The sequence below is a fragment of the Papaver somniferum genome, chromosome 1, assembly GCF_003573695.1.
Source record: "Papaver somniferum cultivar HN1 chromosome 1, ASM357369v1, whole genome shotgun sequence".
NCBI lineage: Eukaryota > Viridiplantae > Streptophyta > Magnoliopsida > Ranunculales > Papaveraceae > Papaver > Papaver somniferum.
In genome coordinates this window covers 62418568-62429537 of record NC_039358.1, presented here as the reverse complement: position 1 = coordinate 62429537, position 10970 = coordinate 62418568, and the positions used below count along the sequence as shown (strand labels likewise).

Sequence of the window (10970 nt, the reverse complement as noted above, 5' to 3'; positions counted from 1 at the left end):
CCCCCCCTCCGAAATCCTGGTTCTACCACTGGATTATGGTCTTCAGGTTATAACATAAAGTGCTGTGTTTGATGGCATTTCTTTTTTATGCAGCTGTATCAATTTTGTGGGAACAAGAAAAACACCGTTGTCTGATTACAAGGTTCAGTCTCATGGGAATGACTGCGCCTTAACTTAAGAGCCTGAATATAAGTCTTCATTCCAACAAATTGTTTCTTTGCCACCTCAATGGATGTCGTTCTATGGAATTGGTAAAATTGAACATGTCTTGCTGTTTGTGCAGTGTGCAGGTTTGGGTCATCCATACAGGCTACTTGAGAATGACATTCAATAATTAGAGATTTCTTTTTCCTGAAGACGTCATTTTCTTCACAACTCGCAAGGATTTCCGTAGTTGTGTTTTCATAGTGGTATCTTGTTTTGTTTCCTTTGTTTTTGTACAAAGGTTATATGTTAAGACACATTACACTCATGCTAATCCACTACTCATGCTGTACTTGCGATGCGACCAAAAATTCATTAATACTACTAGATTTTGACGAATTGAGAAGGTAAAGTACTCTCTTTAATTTGGTGATAGTAATTGTGGTCCATCAGTCCTTTATATTTTTTTCATGAGGAAAGTTAGTAGCAGATGAGTGGCCAGGTTGTCCGACCTTTTTTTTTTCCTTCTTCTGGAAAGGATCATTTCATTCAAACACAAGAAACAACTAATTACAACCAAAAGAAAGTTGTGCGTCCAGCGCTTGCTTATAGCATGTTTAGCAGCCATACATAGCAAACTTACAAGCTACTTTTAAGAAACTAGAGAGAAGCAAAATACACTGATTGTTTGATAAGGTTGATATCTTCTCATCCACAACCTTCTGAACGGCCATGCATTTGGAAGGTTTAAGTTATATGACACCAAAAGAACCCTGGTTAGATCTAGTTGCTAGCACCATCTGTTGTTCTAAGCTGTAATGTACCTGTCCCAGAGTTTTCAACTCACTTGCAATACTTCATCAGTTAAGGAATAAAAGATCTCCGATTCAAGTGAAAACGGTACGTGAAAAAGATGCACACCCGTTTCTCACAACTACTAGACAAAAAACCAAGTGATTCAAACCTTTTCACTGCACTAACTAGAGGCAACGACATTTTGGAATGGTAGTCCAAGGTGGAGTATTGTGTAAACATGGCTTTGGATGGCCCAACTTTTCCTGACATAAGAATAAATTGGATAATCCTTGACTTGAAGGATTTAAATCCCAACGATCACACACGGCATACTTGTGTAAATTCTCCATGGCAGTATGACATGGATAAGCAGAGTATTTATGGCTGTCCATCATGTTTATCAAGTTCTTAGTGCGAGCTCTTCTTTCTCAAAACCTTGACTCTTCCTCAAACCTCCCCTTATCTCCTTGAGCATTTCATCAATTCTGATACCTTTTCTGTATAAGGAAGTAGATGAAAGTTTAAGTTAAGGGATTAACAAAGTATAATCATTAGCGATTCTGGGGAAGAAATGTAAAGGGGATGACTTACAGGACACTAACACCCACAACGGCAAGAGGGCGAGGATACTCTTCAATTTGTTTCTCCCTCCTATCTCTTTTAGGAGACCCAGAAGAAGGCACATTAACATTTTCATTTTGAATTGGTAGCAGTTTATCCGCTTTATCAACATCCATTTCTAGCTCTGCAGGTAACTCATCGCACCCAATCATCGATATTTCTTCAATCAAAGATGGCATCCTGTCTTGTGCCTGAAAGCAAAGACCATTTTTCAGTGTGTTATATCAGTAGCAACATGCCCGTAAAAGAGATCAGTCGATAACATATATCCCCCAATTAGCCATTAAGAAATGATTACCTCAGGAAGATCAATCTTATTTAACACAACAAGAAATGGACGCTCAAGGTATTCAGGGTTGTACATCCGCAATTCCTGCAAGTAATTTGTTTTTTTAATTCCTACTCAATGATAGGGAAAAATACTGGAACGTTTTTGTTATGCAACTTGATAAATGTACTTTCTGGTTGATGAAAACCGTACTTCTTTGACAGTTCTGTAATCCTTTACAGGGTCATAAGTAGATGCATCGACAATATGAACCAGCAGTCGGGTCCTTCTCAGGTGCCTCAGGAAATTGCGACCAAGACCCTGTATTCACACTCAAGCCAACTTAGTGAAGCAACGAAATATAGCATAAATCTCAATAGAAGAACTCAATGATAACATGTTGAAGTACCTTCCCCAAATGAGCACCTTCGATGAGACCAGGCAAATCTGCTAAGGTTGCCTCTGACGAAAATTTTCCTGCACCTAAACTAGGATCTCCGCCTAGCCTTCCTAGGTTTGGAATTAATGTAGTGAAAGGGTAATTGGCAATCTCAGGTTTTGCAAGAGTAATCGCTGCCAAGAGAGTTGATTTTCCAGCATTTGGCAGTCCCTAGAAAAACAAGTAAAACTAGTAATCAAACAAATCTCAATCCACCATTGACCGAAGAGAATAACATGCATAAAGGCAACACATTGATTTTGAATGCAATCCTGGATGCACAGTACCCTTTTGATCTACCAGGCTCCAGGGTTCAATACACTTAGCGAACCTAGATGTCGGAATCAGGATTTTCAAAAGAGAATCCTAACCCCATAATTAAAGGTCATAAATGATCATCACTAGAAAAAAATGGATCACTCGCAACTTATAATGAGAAAAGAAGTTTCTGAAAAAGCACAATTTCTATGCTTTAGTATGATTTTCTTGAAACTTTATCATTGCGATCAGTTAGAGTAGTCGTTTATTGGCTAATAAAGAAAACTTTCAATCTACACAGAACCTTGATAAATCAAGCAACATAGGAAGTGCTTACCACTAGACCAACATCCGCAACTACCCTCAAAATCAGCTCTAGATTAACTTCCTCCCCAGGTTGACCAAGAGTTAACACCTGCAATAAATTGAATAGCATGGATTTTAGCTTCGCAAATATTAATATAGTCAACTCACCATTTGCTAATCATAAATATGCCCAGGTAATACACCTTGTCGCTGTCATCCCTCATGACATTACTACTTATCGTCATTGCTTTTTTCTTTTTATGTTCAGGCATCTCCAACAAGCTGATCTGCCAGAACCAAAACATGATAGTAACGCCGGAGTATACTTAGTAATAAACATATCAAGTAGTACGAAATAGTTGAATAAGTCGTCCTGGAATGAGCAACATATAAAAGCTCAAATCTGGAGTACTTGCACACTAGTATTAGACATTCAATGTTAGGCTAGATCCCTGGAGTATCACTTATCATTTATGATATGAATTAACTCACCCCACCTTGCCCACCTCTAGCAACCAGAATTTCATCACCTGGCTGTGCTAGATCCGCCAGAAAGGTCCCTCTCTTACGTTTCACAACTGTACCTGTAACAGGTACATGGACATATAAGTCCATATGAAAATGATGTGTTGTTAAGTGCATAAATGTGGAGTATTATCTATCATATTCCAGAATCACTTTAAGTGTCTGTCAGGACACTTTTAGACCATGAACTTGGATGGCTTACGATAAAAAAACCATGCAGTGGACAATGGCAGGTTGCACAAGGAAACACAAGTAGTTCTTTTATGCAAGTCACTAACCTACGGGGACAGGTATACGCACTGTCGGAGCAGCTAGTCCGTCACGCAGTTGTTTGGTCAGGACACCCATAGCATCAACATTTCCCCCACGCTTGGCGTTATGCCTACTCTTCTTATGATATTCTAACAACGTATCCAATCCCTCATCTGCATAAATGATAACATCACCCCCATGACCACCCATGGGAAGGATAAGTGATCCATCTGAATCTCTTCTGAACGAACTTTTCCACTTATTTTCTTTGCCATATTTTCCTTGCGATTTCGGAGGAGCTTTCTGATCAGGCATACCAAGAATTGCACCATGACCACCATCACCAGATCTAACTGTGATAATTACTTGATCAAAGTACTTGTGAGGTTCCTTTATCAATGTCGAAGGGGTTGACGGTGGATACTCCTTTATCTTGGTAAGTTTGCACTTAAGAACACGGCAGCCATTGGGCCGTGAATGCAGACTGTCCCAATTCAATCTACAAAAATTGAAAATCAAATTGAGAAAACATACATGTAAGTACAACATGCAATCCCAAGTATAGCTTCTTCTTCTTTTTTTATACTGCAGTATCACTTAAAAGGCTACAAAGAGTAAAATTTGGAAAACTTGACTGGATAAGTGAAAATTTCTCCACCAAAATTCATTCAAAATGAAAGAAAGGAAAAGGGTTTCTAAAATTTTATGCTTTATGCTGTTTGGGCTAATGGAATTAGAGAAAGGAAAACCTAGCACCACCCATTTCTTAAATGAAAAGCTAGAATAGTTCAAGCACATGAAATATCTTACCATTGGATTTTCTCCAACAAAAATGAGAAGTTTAGAATTTTCAAAGATGTAATCCCAGTTTTGAAACCTAATACAGTCCAAGTACTTCCTTTGTTGTTGAACTGAAATTGCTCTAGGTAAATATTAAGAATAAAATTCGCGAGAGAAAGAGTGAGAACATACCTGTTAGGTAAAGGAAGGCAAGTAGTGGTTAAGCGAGTGGAGTGGTACGAATCAGTAGGAAGATTTAGGTTCAGAGAAGTTGTAGACGGACTAAGTAGATAAGCCATTAGAAGAGACTGCTTAAACTTAGTTGGAACGAGACAGCATTCTAGAAGAAGGCTATTATTGGGGCGTCGCATTCCATTAGAGGGGCGGCATCTAATAGGACAAAAACGAGTCATCCAGAAATAATATGAAAAATCTCTTATCTCAAATAATTTTGTAATGACCGAATAACTCTTTAGTTAATTTTAATTTTATTAGATAATAATTAATTCTACAGTTGGAATCAATTCAAACCTGAACGTAAAACCAATTTCTACGGTTGAAATCAACCCAAACCTGGACGTAAAATCAATTTCTACGGTTGGAATTAAAAGGAACCTAGACGTAAAATTGAAATTTACGGCTAGGTTGGCGAAAGGAAAATTCAGTAAACTAAACCTAGACGTAAAATTGAAAATTACGGTTGGAATTCAACTAAACCTAGACGTATAATTAAAAATTATGGTTGGAATTCAACTAAACCTAGACGTAATACAACATGCAAATCAAAGTTTACGGTTGAATTGAACTAAACCTAGACGTAAGTTCTTCAAAAACTAAATTACGGTTGAAAAATCTAGTAACGTACCCAGACGTAACACTAGCAAAAAGTAACTAAAACCCTAATTTTACTTCGATTTCATTCAATCTAACCTATTTTAAGCAAAAAAAACAAGTAAACAAAGATGGGTATGTTCGATTATTACCTTACATATACCATGGGTTTGTTCAATGAAATGAATTCAAATGGATTTACGATGAAAAGGATGAAGAGAAAGAGGAGAGGAAGAAGAAGAGCGTTCAATGAAATGAATTCAAATGGATTTACGATGAAAAGGATGAAGAGAAAGAGGAGAGGAAGAAATAGAGCAATTGAAATGTAAAGAATGAAGAACAGAAATTAGGTTTTGTTTCTGTTTTTAAGTTTTAATTTTGGGGTATTTTGCGTTTCCTCCCCTTCCAGGATCGCTAATTAGCTTTTCCTCACCAAAATGAAAATTAGTGTTTCCTCCCATCGTTAGTTTTTCCGTCCATTGCTCAGTTAGCTGAGTCAACACCTGTGCATGCGTGGCGTAGATAGTACACGTGTTTCATGATCTTCCCAAAATACCCTCAAGAACACCACATATTCTCCTCCTTTTCCGGCACAGTCCGCCATTACTTTTATGCTCTTGTTGCTGGGTGTTCTTCTCTATCAAGAACCTCCAATTTCAGATCACATAAACTTCTAGCCACCACCACCATATAACACCAACACTCCTACCCAGTTCAATCGAATTATCATCCATCCACATTCAAAACCATGCCAAATGATATCGTTATTCAACACCATATTTGGGTAAAACCCAATCTCAGACACCACTGCACTAGAACCCTCCTAAATCAGATCTAATTTTTCAGCATACAATTCAGGATAAATACGGCCGAAATCCTCATCAATTCGAAAACCCCCGAATCTTTCTGTTGTTGCTTCTTGAATCTAGCAACACCTATGAATGTTGTTGTTGCTGGTTGAAGCTTCTGAATTTGAGAGAAGATCTTGACCTTCATCTGTGGAGAGATAATGACGACCTCGTCAAACTAAATTCCCTATAATCAAGTCGCAGCTGATGTTCCTAGTGCTCAAACCAGTGATGCCTTTTAGTTCTTTTATCGAATAGCTCTTGTAAGCATAACAGACCCAAATAAAAACCGAATTCGAGACATAATCATTTCCTTACCTCAACTTCTAAATCAAATTATGTTTGTTGCTTGGAAAGTAAACCCTCCATTAAACCATGGTTGGTTAACAAGTTGATACACTGCTAGATAGATCAAAACAGACCAAAACGTATTGGGTAGGTGTAGATGGAGATGCGAAGGGAGTATAAGAGGTTGATTTCTCTTCATTTGTATCAATGAATTTAATTGTAGAGCAGTAGCAGCATCTCAATTGGTTCAATTTTCTTGAATTAGATCTTAATTGAAATCTGACCCACAGACAAATCCTAATCAACTATTTTATACCCATTTCTTCTTCTTTTATTCTACTGCTTAATAATTATAATAATCAACTATTCCTAATTTCTTTACTGATCGATAACAAATTTCAGTTTTTTCTGCTTGTCATTCCTTCGTCGATCTATAAAGATATGATACGAAAAAGGTGAGGGCGTTTTGGGTAGTCTAGGAAAATAAAGTCTTTTTTCTGCCACATGTTTGTTTTCGATGAGTCAGTTAACTTGGATTGGATGGAATATTTGATGATGGGAGGAAACACTAATTATAATCTTTTTGGAGAGGAAACGCTAATTAGCGATTTTGGGAGGGGAGAAAACACAAAATAGCCCTTTAATTTTAATTGAAGGGTAGTTTGGACAGTTGCTATTGAATCAAAAGTACCCCATAATCAGATTTTTGATCACTAAACCGAGAGTCTAAGAAAATAAAAAGGGTGAGAGCCGAGTATCCTAACCACCTAGACCACAACGGATTGTTGATTCTGGTATTTCTGGCATGTAAGTATCAAAAATTCACATAACCTCAAAGACCGGCCAACTTTTGAACCCAATTCAGATCTTCAATCTCCTTATCTATTTGTCAGGGCAGAGTCCTTCGTTGGGTAGTAAGATCATGGAACCAGGTTGAGTACATGGTAACATGAGAGTTCGTTTTAAATCAAATGCCAATTAATCGAGATACGTAATCTACTTCTACAACTTTTAGTCCTAATATTAATCGAGATACTCAAATGCTTGAGTGAGAGCCTAGCATGTGGAGAATTGGAGAACAAGACCTCATTTTGTTATACCACTCAAAAGCAAAAGTTATATACGACAAACTGAAGAATAAGAACCCTATAACAGAAAATGCTCATCTAGTTTTTTTTTACAAGTGCATGCTTCAGACTATTTTCCACCCAGGTTTTTCAGTTTTAGAGCAATCCGAGCAAACTGTTATAACCATGAATAAATAATCAGACGCAGGGATCAAACAACGACATCAACCCTTCGACAGAAAAGCCTGAATCTTGCGTGCTCGGATTTAACTCTTAAGGAACGCCTTCAAAGAAAATGGTGCATGCTCGTCCTGCCAATGCATAAACAAACAGAATCAGAAATGCACACCACAAAATAAAAAAAGACGCATTTTACAAACAATAATATCTTCACAAAACTTCATATATGCCTCTTGTAACATTTATTGATGGCAATAAAGAAAACCAGAAGGGTCTCAAAGACAGTGAGGCCGTCACCTTTACAATGTGAACAACATCAATTTCTGAACTATATACGGAAAGGCATGAGGCCTATGACAGCCACAGATAATAATGACGGATCTATAAGGATAATTACTAAGAAATCTCTTCACATGGCTCTCAGGCAAATGGTATGTTGGTATCAGGGTATTTCAGATTATAAACATGAGATACAGAAATGTTATACCATGACAGATTTGAACAATAACCAGAATGAGATTAGAAAAGATAAGACACAAGACAAAAAATTAGTCAACAAATATAAGTACAATAACCAGTTACCAGTAAGTGCACTTCAAAAGTGATGAGTAAGTAGCATTAGTCTAATTATTTAGCCTAAAATGTCAAAATTCCATCTAAATTGATGTTGTATCTGATGGGATCAAAGTGAACTTGGTGTCATGTGGGGGCTAAGCCACTTAAGGCATTTGAAAGTTCGAGATTCACCATTGGGCCTCAAGATCAAGTACAAAAACACAAGACAGATACTATTATGCAATGACTATATGAAGACACCGAAGTGCTCTCTGTTAAAGCCTAGGCCTTATAATAGCTGAACACAGGACGAAAAAACAAGCTTTAGTGAGCTGTGTCCCAAAATCGGTATATTATTGAGAAAATATACATAAATCAGCAAAACATAGATTAACAATTGTCATTACTAATTATACGTACGGTGATTTGAGTAAGCCATAGATCTCTTATCTGCTAAGATCAAGAAGGTATATTAAAACAAATTTGAACCAGGAATAAACAAATCAGGTACCTTATTAGATTCTTGATGTAAACTGTGTCTAATTACTGTGGTTTGGTGTAGCAGCCTTTCCAGTGCTGAATAGCTGGGCATGTTGGAATGCGCTGATATTAAAATGAGTCAGCCAGTCAGGAGAGTGCTGGTGAATTTGATAATAGAAGAACGAGAGTATGAGAGAAATATATGGTACTGAGAGAGGTAAAGAGAACAACCAAGAATTGCTCCATTCAGAGATTCTGCAACATGCTGTCGGTATTCCGAGCTTAGCAAGTGAAACATAGGAGAATTTTCTGGCTCTTCATAAGCTAATAAAGCCATAAAGTCCTGCATTGTCAACAACATATCTCTTGTAAACACATAAGGCATTTGAAGAAATAAGTACAAGACCATGTGTCTATGGAAATATCTATATCACAGTCCTTTGACAACTGAAGAGGGAGCATGGCATGAGAGACTTACTTCAAGCTTTTCAACATATTTGTTGACCCTCCCAAACGGGGTCAACTTGCTCTGAGCAAATTCCAAAGCTTCTGTGCTGCCAATGAAATTTTTTAAATTAGCTTTAGCTTTTACAGAGAATTATAAAAGAAAGATTGTGTTTTATGTTTATTCTTATTTACCACTTCCTAGTGCAGACAAGCTCAACGAAATGAAGGCTCAAGAGATCGAAATGCAAGTCCATATTTTCTTCTAGTAAGTTAGGTGCCAGCTGTTCTGTAAGCTCTATGGCCTTTAGAGCATTACCCTCCAGTGCAAAATGATATATAGCTGAAATACAAAAAAGGGATATAATATTAATGAGCACAGTAAGAAACTAAAGATATGAGTGCAAAATGGAACTGACAGATGCAAGTCTGTTCTGTGATTTTTTTGTGTTCACAACTTTTTTGCAGCCATAAGCAATCCACTAGCTGGAAAAAGAAACCAACGACAGGATTGTTTTATTGAAATTATATTTGTTTTTGCAATTAACAGTTTGATACCAAACACGTTTTCAGATGGTACCCTAGTACGTAAAAATAATTGTATAAGTAGCGAGCCAGATGCGCCAAAAGAGATTTCAATTCGATCAGTCAAAATATTAAGTTAAGTCTAAGGAAAGAAAGAACAAGAAAACAACAAAGCCACCTACGTTTTCTTTTATCCATGCCTACAGGATAATTATCAGGGACCTTTACACCAGTAGTAGCAACAAATGAATCTGCAGTCTCTTTAAAGCAATTATGTACAAGGTATGATAGAACTACGCTACGAACATCACCATCATCGATCGCCTGTCATAATATGTACACACATTAGTTTCAAAAACGGATACAGATATCAGTAGAAGCAACGAATGCATCTGTAGTCTCCTTAACACAATTGTAGTCTTAAGCTTCACCTGATAGGACTAGCATAAGTACAAGAATGAACTATTAAAAACCTCTTAATCGATTAATACCATCTCGAACTTCTTATATTAATGTTTCAAGAGTCCCATTACTCGTTCACAGAATAAGTTCATACCTAAATACGTCGCCGACGCAGTAACCCTAGAAACCACAAATACGACATTGGACTTCAATTGCAAAACATTCAGGCCATATAATTTATACTACAACGCTTTATACTCAGATTTTTCCTTAACTATAAGACCAAGAACTGTTGAAAAACATAACCTAGACTAAAGAAAGCAACAATACAAGTCAAATTGATGGAATTTGAACAAGATAATCAAGCAATCAATCAATTAACCAGTGAATCATAAGATTTTTGCAAAACCTAGAATCTTAAACGGATTTAAGAAGAAACTTACAACGTTATCGTATTGTCGAGGATCTAGGTCCATCATTGGCTTATAAAATCTTCTTTAAATTCTCAACTGAAATTTTGTCTCCAGATGAGCACTGAAAAAGAAAAGAAGAAAAAATAAATAGTTCTTCTCTCTCCGGTTCAAGAGAAGGACTGAGTGTGCCGAGGGAGAGTAGAGACTAGAGAGACCTTGATATTACGATTAGCTCCAATAATTCGTTCTGGGTGTCTCTGACACGCTCTACAACTTACACGTTTTTTATCCTAGTGTCATTCCAAAAGGCGTGAAAACCTCCGGGGATAAAAATAAAATTTACTGGACAGGTCAGACCTACGTCTCTATGTGCGACAGAAGCCTATCCTATTCCTATGGCCTGTGGGATTGGGTTAGCAGGTTTAGGTCGGATGGGAAAACGCTAAATACTGAGACAACTCTCGTGCGCCAAATCTGGGACAATCAATCCAGACCTTTTATCATTCACATCTCTACCCCGTTATCAATCTCAATGCTAGAATCATTCCC

At 37.2% G+C, this 10970-nt stretch overlaps 3 protein-coding genes across 5 annotated transcripts in view; 1 reads left to right on the top strand and 2 right to left on the bottom strand.

Annotated features, from left to right (window-relative positions):
• The window catches only part of LOC113329697 (protein NLRC5-like), a 4820-nt gene extending 4286 nt beyond the window's left edge, over window positions 1-534 (top strand). Inside the window, exon 6 of the mRNA XM_026576542.1 lies at window positions 94-534. The gene's annotated coding sequence lies outside the window, so the exon portion shown is untranslated. The remainder of the gene's footprint in view (window positions 1-93) is intronic.
• Window positions 535-672: 138 nt separating this feature from the next.
• On the bottom strand, window positions 673-6751 carry LOC113289036 (probable GTP-binding protein OBGC2). 3 transcript variants are annotated; one of them, XM_026538205.1, is made up of 11 exons: window positions 5372-6751; window positions 4581-4778; window positions 3635-4107; window positions 3324-3415; window positions 3035-3118; window positions 2863-2940; window positions 2238-2438; window positions 2042-2149; window positions 1859-1933; window positions 1531-1751; window positions 673-1436 (listed from the first exon to the last, which is right to left on the bottom strand). In XM_026538205.1, the coding sequence occupies exons 1-11, from the start codon at window positions 5383-5385 to the stop codon at window positions 1340-1342; spliced, it is 1641 nt and encodes a 546-aa protein (XP_026393990.1). In that variant the 5' UTR covers window positions 5386-6751; the 3' UTR covers window positions 673-1339. The 3 variants fall into 3 exon arrangements, with proteins under 3 accessions (XP_026393990.1, XP_026393996.1, XP_026393983.1); XM_026538211.1 differs by lacking the exon at window positions 4581-4778; XM_026538198.1 differs by lacking the exon at window positions 5372-6751 and having other exon boundaries at window positions 4581-5018.
• A 675-nt stretch (window positions 6752-7426) lies between these two features.
• On the bottom strand, window positions 7427-10662 carry LOC113329689 (glucose-induced degradation protein 8-A homolog). The gene is made up of 7 exons (XM_026576534.1): window positions 10452-10662; window positions 9789-9930; window positions 9277-9424; window positions 9116-9191; window positions 8869-8980; window positions 8669-8760; window positions 7427-7733 (listed from the first exon to the last, which is right to left on the bottom strand). Exons 1-7 carry the CDS (start codon window positions 10485-10487, stop codon window positions 7689-7691), a joined length of 651 nt encoding a protein of 216 aa, XP_026432319.1. The 5' UTR covers window positions 10488-10662; the 3' UTR covers window positions 7427-7688.
• Between the last annotated feature and the right edge of the window lie 308 nt (window positions 10663-10970).